Raw genomic sequence first — 21155 nt, forward strand, 5'->3', positions numbered from 1 at the left:
AAATATTTACAGGCCATTGTGTTTACACACAACGGTCCATCAATGAGGTCTTTCATTCCCATCTTAGTGACATCTATGCTAGCCGGGGACCAGCCCAGCCATCGTGGACTATCTGTTGGCAATTCAGCTCCCAAGCCCTACTTCCAATGAAAATCTAGAAGAGCCCATTACACGCAAGGAAATTCTCGCTGCAGTCTGGACATTAAAGACAGCAAAAACACCAGGGAACAATGATCACCCTAGCAGAGTTTTATTGTAGGTATATAGATATTCTGGCTGAGAAGCTCCTGGAGGTTTTTGATGAAAGGCAGTCTCCACCCCACGCTCCTTGAATCTCTAATAGTAATGATTCACAAACCTGGCAAGGACCCTTCCTTAGCCTCAGCTTACAGACCCATTTCCCTTCTGAATGTCGATGTCAAAATACTTAGTGGTACGTTACTGGCCTGCCTTCTTCCGTGTCTCCCATCCCTCGTCCATATGGACCAGTCGGTAGTTATCCATGGGAGAACCATGCTGCATAATCTGAGACGGCTATCCCATATCTATCAAGCCTTGCAATGTACTGACAATGCTTTTGCGTCAGCCTTTTTAGACATGGAGCAGGCATTCGACTCTTTGAGCTGGAGATATTTATGGAACGCCCTGAAAAAGGTCAGGATAGAATCTAAATTCATTCAACTGATCCAGTTACTATACACAGACACCCTTGGGCCAGAGTGAGTTCAGGCAGGGAGGTCTCCGGCTTGTTTAGCATGTCGTAGTTGGACTCCCACTCCTAGGCAAGACTGGGTTGACATCACTTTTGTTTGTATGCAACTAAGCCACTCCTACAACAAGCTGCAACTGTGGTCCAACCCTCCAGGCTCACAAGCAGCACCTCACCAAAAACCCAAACGGTAGAAGGTGATTTCTGGCAGCCTTACGCATGGACTCTAGATAAAACCTCTCAGGGAAGTTGTGGTGGAACTGAAGTCCTGAGTCCCAATAAAAACTAAATTGGATTCACCACACCCTCCCCATTGCTGAAACAAGGATGCTAACTCGCTATTGAGGGTGCATGAGTCCAAGCTAAAATGCTCTGAGCTAAAACCATGTAAAATCAAATTGAAAATTAGGCTAAAAACATACAAAGAGACCAAATGTCAACCGAGACAAGCACACCAGGCCAAATGCGAGCCAAATTAATAAGACAATTTGGTGTCGTATTTAAAATTTTGAATAAGGCCAGTGATCAAATCATTCAACAATAATCATGATCTTGAAGAATGTCTCCGAAGTCATCAAATGGGAGTGCGTCCAGGAAGGACTCCACACCTTTAGATGTAAGATTGATCACAGGATTGGCAGAAGGATCCAAGGAGTAGAAGTGCGCAGATGCTGTAAATGCAGGATCACCCACGTAGGCAGCACCATCCATAGTGCCAGATGTTGTTGGAGCCAAATAGTTCACAAGTGGTGGCTCATAAGTGGCCTCACAAATCAACCTCAGTCTCATGGGACACGACCGTGAATGAACCCTCATCGGGAACATCAGTGGTTCCTTGTCCACAGAAGGCACTGGCTGAACAGCAAGACACACCAATGCTAGACACTCAAAAAGACACCAGGTGCAATGAAAGACAGGTCGCACGCACCACAGGACTGGTCTTAATGATAGTGACCAATCGTGCTCTAATTCTTCCAGCAACGAAGCACAAAAAAACTGTACTATGCGACTACGACACAGCTGGGCCGGTGGTAGTAGCTCCATTACTCCACTTAGCTGAGAAGGCACAACCACTGCATATTAGGAATAGCAGCAGCAGTATCTTGCCAATCAGCGCCAAAGTCACAGGGAAGCCATCAAAGCACTTGAAAAGAGTAAATGGACAGCTGATGGAATGACTCAGAAGAAAGTCTGGAAGATGGAAACAAATCCAGACCCAACAGCCTTAAAGAGGTGTACAATCCCCACAGTGCTTGAGGCATTGAAAAATATGAAGACCTGCTCTCCAAAGTGCTTGTGGAAGCTGGTATTTAACAGTGATTGTATCTCAGCTGATGTTCTTGCTATCTGGAGAGCATACAACTGTCTGGCCTGGCTGATGTCAACGCCACTTGTTTTTGGAACAGTAGCACCCTTCGTCTGCTCAGCTTGTCATAATTTACATCAGTAGTATCAATGTGAGGCCACATTTCTGCTATTCTTATCTATTGTGTGTGTGTGGGGGGTTGGGTATAGAACACATCCACAACAAGTTACACTTTAAAGGACTGAAATTGCATTGGCAATTTCTGGTCTCATTCCACAGCAGCTCTAATTGCGCAGGACCACATAACTTCCATTCCAAAGCATATGTAATGCTCAATAATTCAAAGGGACTGGAGTACCCTTCAGAAAATATTCCAAGTTCGCTAGCCCTGCATTGCATAAGCTGTGAAGTGACACCTGTTTGCAGATCATCGAATGACTAACAGTAGTCTCACATTCGCTTCCGCTCAGAAAGTCTTCTGTTTCACTGTTCAGACATTTGAACTCAACACTCTTCTTTTATATAGCTATCTCAGAGCCGCTCACAGCAAAATGTTTCAAACATTTTGTGAAACGAAGGGTGGAAATTGGCAGATTTATAACGCCATGTACGAGCCATACTGTTAATGGTGTCTCTGCTACAATGAAAGGCTGCTTTTCTAACTTTTCTATGTTGAACATGGTGTAACTCGCATCCTTTTCAGTCATTATCTGTTGCTCCCTGGATACATTAAAAGCAGCAAACAAGTCACTACTGTTGATGTATTTCCACAGGATGTGGCAATTTTTCAGAATCTTCAATGTCCAACCCAACTCCATAATGGAATGCAGCTGACTCTGTCCATGTTGTAAAAGGGACATGTCATTCTGAATGATATCAATAGCAGATACACAATGCTATTTAGTGTGTTTATTCTGTTGGACAGAGTGTTCATGCTATCATCAATAACAGCTAAAGCCTTTTTCAAATGTTCCTTGTCTATCTGCCTCAAACGTGCAGCTGCTTCAGTTTGAGAAAGCTTCCAGATCTCATTGTATATAGCATACAGGAATTGTTTAGAGCGTTGTTTTCTTGGACCTAGTAAGAAATGTTGCAAGTCTACTTCCTCTGATAGGAGTCCAAGGTGTTCTTTAACTGCTGCTAGGCTAGGTAGGTTAAAAGTCACTAGGTGACAGGGCACAGGCCTGCACGCCAAAGGGGAAAGCTAAACTCCTGAGTCCCAATAAAAACTAAACTGGATTCACCACAAGCCTATGCAGGGATACTAGGCAGGCCTGTCCTCTTTTGCCGCTCCTATCTGTGCTTACAATGGTGCATCTGGGTGACAAACTCTGCAAAGGGACAAGGGGATTACAATAGGGGAGACCACCCAAGTGATATCTCCCTTCATGGAGATGATACCCTGATATACCTTTGTCGCCCAAACTACTCTGTACCCATACTCATGCAGGTGATGTGGGAGTTCAGGGAGATGTCCAGGCTATGGGTCAACCCCTCTAAGTCATGACTCACCCTACTGGTTCCCTAATGGGGAAATCCCTTTAAGAGCTTCCTCCGCTGGGGATGCTTTGGGAACAACATGACGTCTGATATTTGGGAATTCGTCTAGCGCCTACTGAGGAGGTGTTTTTTGATCTTAATGTCCAGAGAGTAGTACAGGGACTAAAAGCTCCTGTATCATTTTGGAGAGACCTGCCTCTCTCTCTTATGGGAAAACTTTCCATTGCAAATATGATATTGCTCCCCAAATGCCTCTACGTACTTCAGGGCACATTCTATGTGATTCCTCGAGGATACTTTAGGATAATCAATGGCCTTCTTGTTGACTTATTATGGGAGGACAGGGGTAGACCAGTAGGTCTCTTCACTTAGAAAAGACCATGGTCCCACCAGGGTGGTGTTGGGGTCCCTTACATGGAGCTCTATTACATAGTGGCACACTTAAAGCATGCCATCTCTTGGATGCATTTGAAGAACTGAGATGACCCTTTTGAGGGGCTCCCATTTGGATTGTGCACTTCCGACATTACTGATGAGTGGCTCTCAAGATGGGTGTTGCGATGGGCTCTCTATGCCCCACACTTACCGAATTGGATTCTACAACTTTTCAGCAGGATAGCGGAGTCTATGTTGGTCCAAAGGTGGGAAGACAAAGGATGTCATACGTTGGGGGATCTTTACCCAAAAGGGTGCTTTATTACGTATGCCGCTACAGTAGAATCTTTTGAACTCTGCCCAGGTGAATTTTTGCAATACCAAACTTACAGCCACAGCAAGGGAGATATGGCCCTTCTTCCCTGAAGCCCCATCCAGTTTTGATATTCTCACCACATTACTGGGATGGCCGGGGGTTGGCGTCTGGTGTCACACCTTTAGGGGGCACTATGCGAAGATCTCTGAAGGGGCCCTCCCGATCCAGGCAAAATGGGAGGGATTACTATTGGACACAATAACAGGGAAAGACTGGGTGCGTATCCATGAGGGGGGTCCATATTGCCAGTTCCAAAGCTAGGTTTAAACACATACAATATAACTTTATTCACCAAACCTAGCTCTCACAAAAAAATCCTACGAACCATCTATCCTACATGTTCTGACACATATTCCCAGTGCTGAAACCTGATGGCAGATTTTGTACACATAATCCTGGACTGTGTGGCTCTCTCGCCCTATTGGTGGCTGGTCCTCAACAATCTCAATAGGGCCTCTAGGTGGAGGCTATCACTAGAAATACAGCAAGTGATCCTGGGACTAATCTCCTCCCCCCCGGTAGGACATTTAGCAGGAAATTTGTTCCGTTGGGCCTAACAAGAGCACAACGCCGAATAGTCATATAATAGTTGAGTTAAGCTCCTCCTAGATATGCTAACTGACTAAGGGATATCACTGAATAGGCCACCGCAGAGCAGGTTCAAAAGAAACATGTCTGGAACAATGATACATTAGAGGACGATCTCCAAGCCTGGGCAGCCATTCTTGTTGCCCTGAAGGAACCCTCCACAGACGTACCTACTACATAACGAACTGCCACTGCTCATGATCACACAGATATATAGCCATGTTGTGCCATTTTTTATGTGTACTGTTTCTGATTTCTGTTAATTGGGACACTTTGCACAAGAGCCCCAGCTGGGGATGGAGGGTGTTAAACATGTTGGTATGATTTTATTGATGAGATACTCAATCTACCTGTGTCAAAAATACTGTGCACAGCATTGTTACTGTTTGTCTCGTTTAACAAAATCAATAAAGATCATTTAAAAAACTGATGTACAATTTATTGGCCTAAGAGCGGAAATGGCAATATACTTGATTTTGATAAGATTTGTTATGAATGCTTTATTAAAATGTTTTGTACAAAATAGAAGGGCTAATCAGTCCCTCTGAAGGATCAACAAGAGCCTAAAGAAAAGCATAGTGTACTTTTTAATCTCTATTTCTGAAAATCCACATATCAGGGTGAATTTAAATATAGGCAGACCGGCTGGGCTGAAATCAAAAATAGTGCCTAATATTAGTTTAATACGTTCATCGTTCCCAATAGGTTTCTCTTGCAAGAGAAAAGAAACATTGAATGAACTCAATAATGTGCAAAGTCATTTCTGCTTCTCAATTGGAGGAGACTCTAAACAGTGTGAAAATTGAATGAGAGTCTCCATTCTCAAACAAAGCTTTCACAGCTTATTGAATCCTCAAGGTCAAAAAATCAATTGGAGAAATAGTTCATCCACATTTTCCACTCTTAGTAAGTTTGTCAGCTTCAAGTAATGCATGATCAACACAACAGCTACTAGGTAAACAACTGGGAAGCAGTGCTGTAGCAGACTAGGCACTTTTTAAGCCCCTTGGAATCATTTTTTACCTCAGAGAACGAAAGAGGGCCACATGATGAGCCGAATGTCATGGAATGGGAGCTATATCTGAAGGATCGCGCTATACTGAGCCTTTGCGAGGGACCTTGCAGGCTTCTGAGTCCAAGAGATCTAGGTGAAATCAGGTAATGGATTGCTGGGCATCCAGGAGTTTTCGGGTGATGCCCTAAGCATGAATCCATAGGACTAACATAAAGGAGGCTAATGTTCTACATCACAAGCTACCTGACATTTATAGTTGCTGTTATGGACGAACAGAGCCAACATTTGCACGTTTTAGAACTGAAATTGTCAGATTTACTTCCTAGTTTTTGTTCAGTTTTAATATTAAATATTTATATTCACCCATGCAGCGCAATTAAACCATTAGCAAATCCTACACTACTGAAACACTAAAATCTCTTATGGGAAACCAGGTTAATGAAAGTTTGGTAGTTACAAGTATTTAATGTCAATTGAATTTACTCCTTGGATAATATAACAATGCCTTTTGGAGAATTCTTTCCTCGTTAATTTTAGTACAAATAAATAAAAGGGTATAAGTTTAGTAAAAGTCACTCCACACTGGCTATTTGCAAGCTATACTTGAAGTTCCTGTTATTTTCAAGCATCTTTTCTACTTTGTCTCAGTCCTTTTCTTTCACAATGTTGTTTCTTTTGGCATTGAGAAAACTGGAGAGCACAATCCTTCTAATTAAGCCACTGAAATGAGGCGGTAAAGAATTAAGTGTACATCTATAGAGAGCAGTGTAAAAATCAAAGAGGGACATAACAATCATTTATCTCAAGAAATATATACTAACTGCAGCATGAGGCAGGGCTGTGTTCTAGCCCTTTTATGAGAGTCTGCATATAGCAGATATGGGCACTGAGTTATCACAAACAAGGAATTAACCATATATGCTGGGTTCTACCTGTCTCCATACATTGCAGTATGCAGACTATAGCATCATTTTGGGTTAAACATAACTGGGTCTACATTACTACCTGTCAAAGTGATAAAATATATTTTTAGTAATCCCACAAAAGTATATGGCTGTAATCTTTGGTCAGAGGTTGATTAGAGGAAAACGTTTTAGAATAGGTGATTTAGGTATTAGCTAGATAGCAAAGTGCAATTATTTAAGAACATGTTTTGAGATAAGGGGCTCAGGCATCTCAAGCCGTCTGTCTGGGTTTACAGCTCAGCTCAAAGGAGCCAGCAGAAGTGTGACTGCAGGCCAGCAGGAGGTCTTACAACAATCGTAGGAACGTGATGCAAAGTTGGTACGTAGCGGAAATCAATTAAAACTGATAACCTATTGCCTGAATTTGTAGGGTTGGAAAGTATGATTTTGGCCAAACTAATATCTGTCCTAATACACTGTCATTTTTCACATGATGGAAACAAAGTTCTTGCGCATCAGTCAAAAACCTTCAGTCCCTAGACCTCAGTTTTAGCAATACAACGTTTTACCGCAGTCTACATGTGCAACCATTTGCTGTTACTGATACTGCAATTATGTGTTTTCATTTACCCAGAACAGCTATAAAACAGGCACAATATTTTGTTGTTTGTGTTGTATAGCCTACAGCCAGAACGTATTTTGAGGTGTTAGATTTATAATGTTCCACACCCCACAACTGACTGCCACTACACAAAACATTATAGCATGATTTTCTGAACAAATGAACAGAATTGCACATTATGAATAAAACAAGGAAAGCCAGTATAGGTGGGCTAGAAATTCAGAAAACATTTCAAGAGAATCTATTGCCTTGAGGTAGCAGTCATGGAACCTCAAAACATGTACCTGCTAGAGGCTGTACCACGCAAACACCAACAAATGTGTCTGTTTTATAGGCTGCTCCGCACAAATGCAAACAAATGACTCAAATATCAAGTAAACAGCAAAAGGTTGTACTGCTTTAACTACTGACTAAGATCGGAAGGTATATGGGTGATGTCTAAGGACTGTGTTACTATAAATGAGGATTCAGAACCGTGAATGGAAGGCAAAGGGATTATATGAGTGTTATCAATGTATTGGGAATTTTGATTTCCTCTCTTTATATTAAAAGAAAGAGAAACTTTAGTAACAAAATAAAAATAAATGTTAAAAGAGAATATTAATGTGGATGTAAAGTTAACAGGAGTTTTATCATCGTGTGCCTCCCCTCAAAACTTTACAAAAATATTTTAATGTTCCTACCAGTCGTTTGCTGGTGTTGTGGAATGAAGCAGTGCAGGGCCCTTGCTAACAGTTAAACCTAATGCTAATTTCTGCATACCGCATAATATTCAATATACCACAATCATGCAATCAATATCAGATCGGAGTTTAACCTGATATAGTGGAATTTTAGGATCATGGCACTATTTCTCTAAAGGCTGTTTTTTGTTTTGTCTTGGAAGGACAAGAAAGATTACATTCTTTGATTTGGGTAATGATTGGGTGTACAAATAACGTAATGAATGCATGGTTTAAAATATCAAGCCAGTGTTTAACTGAATTGCAATAGAAGGAGACATAGGGAAGTATAACGGAGGTACAGGGTTTCAAGGTCACAAATAAGATCCTGATTAAATTCTCATCCTGCAGCTCAGATTAGAAAGATTACCAAAGCATGAAGTGTGTATTTATACACCCTTGCTCCCTCCCTCATGTATTTAAGTTACCCCTTAACTAGTAAAACTGAAAGACATGTATTTGTTTTTCCTTTTTACCAATATTTGAACTGAGATCAGGCTGGCCAGCTTACCGCTCATCCAGTGGCTGATGTCTATTATATAAGTACATAGACAAATCCACTTTTTTCACCTGTATATGCCCTGAATTGAGTGTGGACCGCAGAAAGCTTTAAAGAACGTTTTTATTTATGAATATGGGCTATGTACTTGTCTTTCTGTATAGCTACTTGGTCTCATTAAAAAAATCCTCACCTGCAAGCAATTCTATTAATACAATTGTTTCATTGTTGTTGCTCGATGTAAAGTTTAACTCCATTTCAAATTTCTGTGTCCAGATAGGTACACCTGCTTTGCTAGATTTTTTAACGATTTAACAGTCAACTTACTATATTTTACTGTCGGACTTGTAATAGTTTTTATACCTGTTTAAAGCACAATAAAAGTCTTTGCAATAATGCACATTAAGTTGCATTATAAACGTGCACTCATTTTACGTTTCAGTGTTATACATTGCACATTTAGCCTCTCTGTTCAAGTGTTTTTAAGTTGACATACACAGGCGAGAACTAGAAGTCAGCATTGTCGTATGCCACACTCCTCCTAGGGCCTTCTCACAATCTTCCCACAGGGAGTGGTAGGCACCTGCTCCTTGGTGTCTACCTTGAGCTAAATTTTTTATCACGTGTTCCTTCCTCTGCTTACTGCATTGAAGAAAAAAAAAATGTATTGAATGTAGTATGTTGGAATAGTTTTTGCGTTAGCTATATTTTTTCGCATGATTATCACGAAGCCAGGACCAAAGTAAAAAGTCAGGATAGCAGTGTCACATGCAGTCGGTAATCAGGACAGGAAACACACCCATATATCATCCTGGGGGCAGTCCCATCCCAACAATTCACACTGATTGGCATAGTAGAAGATTTAGATCAATTAATGAATATTGCACACTATCTTCCTTTATTTTTAAACTCTGGACGGATAATGACACTGCAGCCACTCTGCAAGATGCAGGCGTCAAAATACATTGTATCTGTTGTTCAGCCGTTAGTTGGCATTATATTTCAAAATCCCTCAATAAAAACAATAAGAATACAAAAAGAAAGGAATGTATACCACTCCATCCACACGCATACGCCTGAAATGTATCTTGTAGGCCAGAAAGAAGGTGAACAATATACACATCGCTCAGGTTACACACATTTTCTACCAAAACGTAGTAATTAGCTCTTGGGGCCATATAAGTCATGAACACTTCTGTGGGCTTTATTAAAAGATCATTGACCAGTGTATAATCCTTAACTGAGATAAGGCCATGTAAGGGTGAACTGAAACTCGCTCTTGATAACGCCAATCACACGTTTATGAATGCTAAAGTATTAGAAATTCTTTCTTGGATACCACAGGATTTTGGATACCTCCATCAGAGGGTTCAATTTAAATAGCAAAAAAAACTCTGCATTATAGCCAAATCCAGTATTATGTGACACCTATTTTGTGATACGTCCGGCAAGTAAACATTATGAGACTCATTTTTAATGATTCGGAATTGTTGAAAGCATAACTGTACTTCCACTTAGTACGTTGTTTCTTGATTTGAAATACTTGATAGCATAAAGGCACTAACGTATTGTCAATGGCAATGTTTACAGTATCACATATGACATCTGATCCAACTTACAGTTCAATGGCTTTATTCCACATGATGACATAGCCTGAGAGGGTGAACGACTCCACGTTGACAATATGTATGTTTCCTTTTTCGGTACCCACATAGAGCCATTTACTTTGAAATGGCAGATGGCAAAATGTTATCCTGCAAAATAAAAGGCATTCACATTAGACTAAATTGTTAAGTTTCAATTTAAATCCAACAAGCATCATCATTCTATCACCAAGTAGTAAGCCAGACCTACCAAAGATTGTTTCATGGCATCACACAATAACTTAACATTAACCGGTAGTATTATACCTGATAAAGTACTACCTTGCCATACATAACAAGGATAGCACAAGTCACCAAGGAGTTCCAAAGTGATATAAAAGAACGAGGCCTAAGGCATAGTTGCTCTGGAATGGCATGGCACTCCAATATCCGTGTAACGTATTGCACAGGGTATCTTATTCCATTTAATACATGGTCACAGCATCACTTATGCCACAAACTGTCTGAATCCTTGGAGTCTTGCACAAACATATGAAAGACATAGCATGGTTGCAGTCATGAAGAATTAAAGCGAATCTCTAATGTCAAACTAAACACACCAAAAGCAGATAGTAATTGATTGAAAAACATATTAGAATCAGTTTGTTATAAAAGGGGGTGAAGCCGATAATGAGTAGCAACATCCAGATTTTCTTTTCTTTGCTTGTAATGAACAGCAGCATGCAAAAAACTAATATGTTGCCCTAAATCTTTCCTTTGTACTAACAGGACTATTAATTTGAGAAAAACTGAACACAAGGAAAAACGCTGTTTAAACTACAGATGCAAAGATGTGCCGATGTCTGTTTGTTACTGTGGCTGCTGGGTCTAGCTACCAGCATTATGAGGTCGAATTCAACAGTGATAAGTTATCACAGTTGAACATGTACGACATGTTTTTTATAGGAACGTCGAGACGTAATAAGTCAGCTGTAATCATAAAACAAGTATAAACCAATAAGTTTCACCTATCCAAGAGCTATTGGCTTTACCAATGTGTTTTAACCATGTTGTACACCATGGTGGCTGCTGTTCAGCATGGTTACAACTTAGTGGCATAGAGGATAGTTACGTGGAGTGTCGTACAGTGGAATGGCAAAGAGTGGAGTGGAAGAGAATTTTGTGTATTGAAGTGGCATAGTGTGGAGTTGCGTAGAGTGGCATACACTGGAGTGGCACAAAGTAGAGTGGATTGGTGTAGAGTTCAGTGGCAAAGAGTGCTGCAGTGTATAGTGGAATTGAGTTCAGTGGCATTGCATTTGGTGGCGTACAATGCAGTGTTGTAGAATGTAGCGGCGCATAGAAGACTGCAGTGGCGCTGAGTAAAGTAATGCAATGTAGAGTGGCACAGAGGGGAGTGGTGCTGAGTGGAAGAAGAGTAGAGTGGTGAAGAGTAGAGTGGTGCAGAGTAGAGTGGTGCAGAGAAAAGGAAGAGTGGCACAGTGTAGACTGGAGGAGTGTAGAGTGGCGCAGAGTAGAGAGAAGTGGCATAGAGTGCAGTGACAGAGTGCAGGTGCACAGAGTGGGGTGCACAGAGTGGGGTGGCGTGAAGTGCAGTGTCATAAAGTAGATTGTTTCAGAGTAGAGTGAAGTGGCATAGAGTGGAATGGTACAGTGTAGAGTGCAGTTACGTAGAGTGGCATAGAGTGTAATGGTGTAGAGCAAAGTGGTGTAGAGTACAGCGGCATAGAGTACAGTAGTGCAGAGTAGATCAGAGTGGCATACAGAGGATTGATGCACAGTGTAGGGGCATGGAATTGAGTGTTAGAGAGTAGAGCACACTGATGTACAGTGTAGTGGCCAAGAGTGGAGTGGAGTAGAGGACAGTATTGCAGAGTGGTGTAGAGCGGAGTTGTGCAGAGAAGTTTGGTGTGGCCTTGACTGGAATAGTGTAGAGTGCAGTGGTGAAGAGTGCACCAGTATGGAGTGTCGAACAGTGCATTGACACAGAGTAGACTGGTACAGGGTAGAGCAGCGAGGCGTAGCGTGAAGTGGCATAGAGTGCAGTGACATAGAGTGCAGTGACAGAGGAGTGGTGCATAGTGCAGGGGAGTGGTGCAGAGCAGAGGGCAGTGGTGTGGAGTGGTGCAGAGTAGAGTGAAGTGGCGTGGAGAGGAGTATGTATGGTATGGCAGCACACTGCCATTAGAGACAACACATTTTAAATTGAAATTACCATTACATTTGCACAGACATACTTTTACTAATAAAACTATAGAGTGTACCAACGAAAATGTGTGGAAATTGCATCACCTAGTGTAATGATTTGTTTTGATCATATTAAATTATTTGATTCCAATACACTTCAGTAATAACAAAAAATGTGCTTCATTTCTTTTTCTAATTCTGATATATTCTGAAATACATACACACACACACACACACACTCTCTTCATTTAAATGTTGTGTGGTAGATAAAAACCTCTTTCCTACCCCCAGTATCCAGCCAGATTGTCACTTTGAAGTCACAGAAATAAAAGTAAAGAAGCAGTCTCGGAAGATATCGCCTGACATTTCACCTCGATCTTTGAATGCACACCAAACGTGACAAGAAAAGAACAAGATTTAAATGTCTGTTTACAGTAAGGGAGTTTGTGGAAGAATACAGTAAACACAGTTTAGGCAATGGGGGGGACAACCTGAACCTGGAGAGCCTAAAGCAAATAAAGCCAGCAAACAAAGCCAGAAAATGTGAGTTACAAAGCCAACTACACTGTTCCCATCCCAGCCATTTTCATTTAAATCCAGTGCGAACCATTGGTCAACATTCCACCTTCTTAAAAAAAAAAAAAAAAAATCACTGCAGCAAATAAGAAACCCGTAGAAGAGCCCTTGGAACTAATTGTATAAGGAGAAGGCCTACATGAGAATGCTTGTCAAAAAACAGAATGGGAAAAAAAGACCACTACTTGGGTCACGTTAGCTAAGACAGCAAGGCAGTTGGGCATTATTATACAGTTCTTTACAATGGAACAGGGCAGCAGCTGTGGCAAATTATGATCTTTTTGCACACAGTCAATTATCCGTTTTCACTCTGGGGGAATTATAGTCAGTGGACTTAGAAAATATGATACATTTTTACCATGTGATGTTCTTTCGTTTTAAAAATGCTTTTTGTACGAAGAACCTTCTGTGCACGTACAATAATCTTTATTTTATCTGGAAACTTGTGAATACGAAGAGTAAAATCAACTTCTTTATCTAAATGTAAGAACGTAAATTCTTTTAATCGCACTTAATATCAGCTGATGGCTGTGCGCAACTACCTTGTGAGGAACGTGAGCAGAGCGCAGGCAGTTGGTCCCCGAGGTGTAGATCCATCCCTTGGATTCAGGATTAACTGCACTTAGGTTCAGGTCATGTCCAGGTCCTTGTAGGTATATAGTGTGATTTTTAGCCCATTCTGTGTTGTTGTGCGCAGCTCATTACCTACTATGTAAGATTTAGTGCACAAGGAGAACTACAGTGGAGGGGTACTGAACAACACTGCTAAATACCATCACATTTCAGTGCTTTCTAACTAAAGCTCTAAGCCTAGTTGGTATCATACCCAAACCCAAGTCAATGGCTGGCATTTAGACTATATTCTTCCTATACTATAAACACCAATAGCTCGCCCTCTAGTCCCCTACTTCTCCTCTCCTCCTACGTTACTAGGTGAAATATCTTTCTACAGTCGCCTTCCCCTCTACTCCTCCTCCGTGGGACCAGTGGCCTGGATAAACTGATTTGGTGGGACAGCAGTGAGCTGCAAGAATAAAATCAAAAACCTCAGAAGTTCGATTCAGACCCTGAGCTGGATCCACTCAATTTCATCCATGAAGGTGTAGATTGTGAAGGGTCAAGATCAGCACTCTGCCTTTCTGCTAAGACAGCAGGGTTTGCAAAAGAGCAGGTGATCAGGGTAAGTACTTCGGCGTACCAGACCTAACTAGTCCAATCGAGGACCACCAGAATCAGCTAATCTTAGTCCTGCCTGACTTTCTTCAGGGACCTTGGGACCAGTGAGAGGGACAGAAGTGTGTATGGGAAGCAAGAGTCCCACCCGAACAAGTCACCTAAAGATCCAGGAGGAGAAACTAGAGAACACAAAAGGCTAGGCAATGAGTAAGTACTTTACTTTAGGAGGTAGTGAAAATGTCCATCTACGGAATATACCACTGAGTAAAAATACTCCATACCACCTCTTTATCAGATGCTACTTGTAATCAGCAAGATGAAATCTGCTGGGGTTGCCTGTCCTGATGTTGAGGGAACTAGCTAGGTGGCTGATCGTCAGGGAAATCCTGTGGAGTGCCACCTATCACCAAAGCCTTCAGTCAGAGGGCATGAGAACCAAGTATTCCATGCTCATTGAAGCACCACATGGTAGTCATGTTGTCAATCAGTACCTGGATCGACCTATCCTTGTTAGAAAGGCATAAAGGCCTTTACAGCTAGCCAGACTGCTCTCAGTTTCAGAAGATTTAAATGGGGGCTCTGCTCCAACTGATAAAGAGATTCAAAACCAGTTTGATTACCCATCTGGTGAGCAATGTTATAATTTCTTAGACAGAAGTGTGGTGTGATTCTCAAGTACCCAAGAGCAGTGTGAGGAGATCTGGCAGAGATCCATCCAAAAAGGAAAGGACATACCCAACTTGGATAATATAAAGGACTCACTAGTCCGATCTGATTAAGCACCACAAAGGCAGGGACTGTGAATTCTGGCATCTACTGGCCTCAAAACAAAATTGTAGAGTGAACTAAAGCCGAATATAAGTGGTACCAAGTGAAAAGGAGGATGAGGAGAGCTGTTATTGTTATTGGACTTGTCCTTTGTAAACAGGTCCACCCCTGCCACTAAAAAACGTCTTTGTGGGCAACTGTAGAGGCAGAGAGGGTTGCCACTGACCGTACAAAATACTAGCTGAGTATCCTCTGAACTTTCTGTGTTGCTGATAAAATTGAAGAGCAGAGATTGGGCCATAGCTCTCCTGCCTTTAAATTTCTGTAGGACTGCATCAGCCTTCTCGCCAAAACACCTATATTTATATAGTGGCATATGCGTTAAAGAAGCCAGGACCTCCCTTGAGAATCCAGTGGAGTCCAAGCATGTCATCTAATAATTATGCTGATGGCCACAGCCCAGGTGTCCAGCCCTTAACATGGAAAAGACTTCTCAGCATCCTATCATTTACTCTCAGAGCAAAGGTGTTGCATGTGTTTTCTGGCAAAGTCTTCAGCATCTCACATGCCATGCCCCAAAAGGTGTGGGTGGGAAGGCCCAATAAACAAACTGCATTCCAGAAGCACAGCCAAACTCGCAAAAAAAACAAAACAGACTTACTTATAACTTTGTTTCTTTTTGACTCAAGTGACAAAGTAGGAAAATAATTTGGTTTCACTTTAATCAGGGAGGCCTATACTACAAAGCTTTCTTGTGGTAGATGTTATGTCAAAAAGTGAATCAATTGTCTCTGGCCTGAGATACCTTGCAATGGAGTACCTCAAGGCTAAAGCTGAGAATGGTTTTGACCAAGCAGCCATAACTGTGTCAATCAGGGCACTGTAAAAAGGCAATCAATGCTCAGAAGTCAACGGCCCAGGGTGCTAAATTCCAAGAACGAGACCAGCCTTAATCTCTTCTGTGAAGGAGGGGGGGTATTTCAAGATTCCGATGCCCTTGCAAACCAATCCTGCAAAGGAGGCACTTACCTCTGTGGAAGACTCATGATGAATCAAGGCTGGACTTCTGAAAAAGTATACAAGATGCTCTTATTTTGAATGTTAAGACCAGAAATGTATAAAGGGGTGGAGGCAAATTATCTGCATCCTCATTATTAACATCATCTTCAATGTTTGTTTAAAACATATAGCAATTGCAGAAGAGCCATCAACATCCCAGAATGTGCTTGGTAATTGTCTCCCTCGAAATTGGGCAAGCTCTATCTGAAGATCTTTCTGGTCCAGAGTAGGTTGCAGGTTCGGAGCTGCTGCTGCCAGAATTGTAGCTGGCCCTGACAGAGGGGCAGGAGGTGGGGCCTGTGGCATGGGGGGGGGGGGGGCACATCCTAGCAGAATTTGCGGAATGGAACAACTTCATCTGGAGTCAGTAGGTGATGGGGACTGCCAGTCGCTAGAGGCTCAACTGGAGGCTTAGTCAGGTCCAGGGGGGCAGAAGGTGCCCTAGAGAGAGCTGGAATGTACTTAGAAATTTTCAGTATGGCCTCCTTGAATGCCGCAACCTGCTGCAGAGTCAACAATGGCTCAGGTATCTCAGGTTACATCAGCTCTTAGTTGGGTAAGGGGCCCAAATTAGACACCAAAGACGGAGTCTGGTGCCACCAACTTCTTAACCTTAATACCCTGTCCAACCCAAATACCATCACTACGGCCCACCACCACAGATAAGAGAATCTGAGCATTGAGGAGCATGAATGCACTTTTTGTACTACTTCCTTGACTTGTCCTGGGCTTGTTTTTTGACTTTGCCTTAGACACACCTGACGAGGACGACCTCAATCCAGACAGACAGAACTTTTTGTGGTCTGTGAAGAAGAGCTTGGCTTCTTTCCCTGATGGCCTTCAGGTAAATTAATTAACACTTGTTGCATGACCTGGGGTCATATTTGGTCCTATGGCCCCAAAAGAAGACTACAACAGAGTCTGTGTTCCAGGAGAAAAAGTGTTACTTATTTTCTTAAAGAAAACAGGGGGCTGCAAACTAGTGGCAAGTAAATACAATGTCATGTTGAGTGTGTGTTCCAGAAGGGAACTTGGGACACAGACGACTGCAAAGAGCACAAGAGCTTGCACTTAAATAATACATCTATAGATGCTAAATATGTGCTAACACATTAGATTTCTAGTCAGGAGTTTCTTTACCCCACAGTGAATATGTACATTTTTCCCCAAAGTTTGACACAAAATGCCTATGTTGTACATAGCAAATAGTAGCCTCTTGGCACTGACTGTCTTGTTACATGGTGACAGAGCTTGTATCATCCCACAGCAGAAATATTCTGGGTGTATGCCCCAGTTGATGCCATGATTCATCTGCTTACTGAGACTGCACAACATTCAACAAATCAACTATAATTTATAGGTTTGGCTATTGTTTCGGTCTGAGGAAGAATAGCTCCGAAATTGATGAGACACAGAACCCTAGGCCTGACAGGTTGTTAAAATCATATGGCATTTTTCAATTATATGAGAAAATGCTGTCAAACTAATCTTCCACCCATTGGATACATATGCAGATCACTGGGCTCAATTCTGTAGGTACACTGATGGTATATAAAGTGAGGATGGGGTACCTAATAGGATCTTTTGTGTAGTTTTAACCTAAATGTTGTGATCAGTTGACATTTCTGATTACTTAAGTAACATGATAGTATGATGTGTTCAAACTATTGTACTGGAATTACGTAAATCAATGAAACTGTTGTGTCTATACAGCTTGCCAGATATGTGTCATCATAGGTGTGTATGCATCACTGTAATGGCTGTAATATATGTATGAACCATAAAAAATTTAAAAAGAAAAGGAATTGAGAAAAATGGTCACCCAAGATGAAGACAAGAAATAAGAAGAGAAAAAATAGATTAGAAAAACAGCTAATGAAAGGGGATGAATGAGGAATCTTATCTTTACCACACATTTACAGAAAAACATAATTATGTACCTACTGACCACAATCTAATCACCTTGTGCAGCAAGCTGACCATTGATGCCTGGTGAAATAACCTCAAATCTGGGTAGCAAAAAGCTCAACATCCTGCAAAACATCTGCTCGCACAAGTGGAAATCTAAGCCTTTTGTTTCATTTAGAATGCACGGACAAACTAGCCTTAGCAAAGTCAATAGGTATGGCCTTAACATTCTCATTTAGACAGCAATGTTGAATGTGTTATAAATCTTACAAAAGATTGAGAATACATGCATGTGTTTAGGTTTCACATGTAATAGTGCTCGCATCTATAATAGCACTTAATACATATGTAAAGAAGGTTTTAGTCAAGCCTTTCACTGCTGTCTTGAGATAGTGTTAAACACGCCTTGTATCATCCCACAGTAGCACTATATTTTCATGTCTTTCTATCAGCTTAGACATATCCTTTTGTTTTTGCAAAATATAAGAGGCACAATTTTATATTGGAAAATGAGATTCTGTAATCACATATTTAATATTTTTCTTAATTACGGGTGGTGAAAAACACAATGGAGATAGGAAGCTGCAGTTGCGTTATACTACTGACAGGTGTCCTCACAAAAGGTAGAGAACTGAAATTGTACCAAAGGGAAGTCAGATAAGCTCACATTAACTTATAATATAGGGGGAGAGAGAAATGGAGCTGCGCTAAATAGTCTCTTACACACGATTAATGCTGAAGTAGGGCAGGAGGGGTACAAAATTCAGAGAATGGCAGCATTTTCTGAATGACACAGCTCTTCCGAGGGGAACACTTAATGATTCATCCAATTTAATGTTTTCCCGGCATTCTGTTATTTGCAATCTTGTATAAGTAATTACACACAGCAATAGCAGTACCATACCAAAAATATATATTTTTTAAATCTGACCTTCTTGTACTATTCACTCATAGGCTTCGAAAGAGTGAAAAATGAAGCTCCTGTATGTACCATACAAAACAAAGAAATGAATGTGAACTGACAAAGTTGTGAAAATGGAAACAGTACTTCCCTGCATGGGTACACGTTTTCCGTAATCCGAAACAGGTGCTAGAAAACTGGAGTGTCACCATAAGCCTACATTTGCCTTCACAGGACAGTACAATAGTGACAAAAATCTTCTTGTACTGCACTGCAAACCGTTGTCGTCAGAGGAGAACAAGAGAGTGCTTGGAAACTGAAGTTGCACTATACTACCAAAAGAGGTTCTGACATAAGAGTGCTGTGGAGATGAAAAGCTGCAGTTCCACTATACTGCCAAAAGAAGCCTCCATAGAAGGGTAAAATGTAGATGGAAAACATACTGCACTCTACTACCAAAATAGGTTCTCAGAGAACATAAAATGATACAATGGAGATGCAAACGTGTAATTGTGCTATACTACCAATGGAGTTGCTCACAGAACAGTACAGTGTGGATGGAAAACTTGATGTTCTCTACTACCAACAGAGGTCCTTACAGTAGAATACAATGGTGTCAGAGATATTCTTCTTGGGTGTATACTTACACTATGAAAGAGTGAATTATGCAAATGGCACAACAATTTGACATCTTGAGGAAATACATACAACGTTGCTTTGCACCCGAGTCCATGTTTTCCTCAAGCAAGTGCAATAAACAAACTTTTGTAAACTCTGCAAGATCACATTTGCCATGGACTGATTTCCGACATTAAACTTTTTTTTTTTTTTAGGAATTAGAATGTGCACCTCAATGTAGAATGGCAACTGCGCAACTATTCCCAGAAGACGGACATCCTGTAATTTTTGTATGCAGTAACAAAATGTAACTGCAACACCAATGTATGGGAAAGAAGAGCATGGGCTGCAAAGTTGCTGCAGTTTCTTAAGTCATTACTTGAAGTCCCTCTCAAGCCAGATACAATACTTTCAAATGTCCATCACAAAGCTGGAGGGATGTACCTTCAACTTAGAAATTGCATATGCACTCTTGCTTCTCTAATGGCTTGCCCTCATTTTTCTAAAGGTTAAATAAAATAATAATAATAAATAAAGTGAAGTCATCCGGTGGCAGAACTGATCACGGCAGAACTGATGTACAGCTATTTAGCCATGTTCTAGACATGTTTTTTTAGCTAACTATGCCTGCCATTGTGCACTTTAGCCCAATTACATTTTATTCAGCATTGCTTTGTTTTTCTAGCACTAGCCACATTTGCGGTGTTGTTTTATTTTCTCTATATGGTTGTTCTTTTAGCTAGGAAAGCATTACATTCTCAGCACAGCATTCATTTCGCTTTGTGCTTTCCTTAAGGCTGCAGTCAGGGTTGCCGGCAAAAGTGTTATGCTGAGTCTCCGACATTCACAGAAACATACATACCCTTACATGGAGACCTTTTCTTAAAACATCTGCTGTTTTATTATGAAAAAACACTTCTCTGTCCCATACATGTTAGAGGGAGATTCCAGCCAGATGACCACGACTGCATGTTGACTGCTGAATGGCTTTGTTACTGCTGCTTCCTTAGACTTCTGAATCCCTGGCCTATATGGGGATGGTGTGGCTTCCTTGCTCAGATATGAGGGATGATGTTTTCCCACGGGTTAAACCTGAAGGGTGGATTAGGGCTCATCAAGCTGTGCTTTAACATAGCTTAGGTAGGAAATATATATACATATTATTCCTAGTGACAGTATGGAGGGACTGTTTTTGTTTTTCACTCTTCTTGTCACGATTTTGATTCTAGCGTGTTTTATTATCCTAGTTATTGCGATGCATGCCATTTTATCTAAGATGCAGTCACTTCAATAAACCTTATTGAACTATACTCTGCTTCTGATTGTCTTTGCCTATGTCAGACTAATGTAACAGAGAGAAAGGGATGAGATCTGATCGACCCCGATTCCTGTGAAAAGTCCTCTCTGTCATGCGCCCACTAGCCACAATCATTCCCGCTCTTGGGTTGAGATGAGGCACTGCTAGTTGGCCAGAAAACCAGGATTCAGCTGACAGGTGCCACGGGGCGTGGGACTGTACTGAGTACCCCACAATTCAGGTCATTCTGTCACCCAAATCCAGTAGTCTCATTAGGATAATGAGAACCTAGGCGACATGGCGCTGCCAACATTTGGTCAGGCACTAAATTTCGGATATTCTTAAGTATCTCTGTCTCACTATGTGCTAAAAGCACCTCAATGCTATATACTGATATGTCTGTGGTATTGAGAATTTCCTCCTCAGCTAAGTATGTAGCACCTA

General features: G+C 41.3%; 1 protein-coding gene across 2 annotated transcripts in view; it reads right to left on the reverse strand.

Moving 5' to 3' along the window:
* The window catches only part of STXBP5 (syntaxin binding protein 5), a 933640-nt gene that overhangs the window by 653431 nt on the left and 259054 nt on the right, over nt 1-21155 (reverse strand). For both annotated transcript variants that reach the window (XM_069235194.1, XM_069235193.1), the window contains exon 5: nt 10237-10371. In XM_069235194.1, coding sequence (XP_069091295.1) covers nt 10237-10371 — 135 coding nt within the window. The remainder of the gene's footprint in view (nt 1-10236; nt 10372-21155) is intronic.

This window comes from Pleurodeles waltl, chromosome 5, assembly GCF_031143425.1.
Source record: "Pleurodeles waltl isolate 20211129_DDA chromosome 5, aPleWal1.hap1.20221129, whole genome shotgun sequence".
Taxonomy (NCBI): Eukaryota; Metazoa; Chordata; class Amphibia; order Caudata; family Salamandridae; genus Pleurodeles; species Pleurodeles waltl.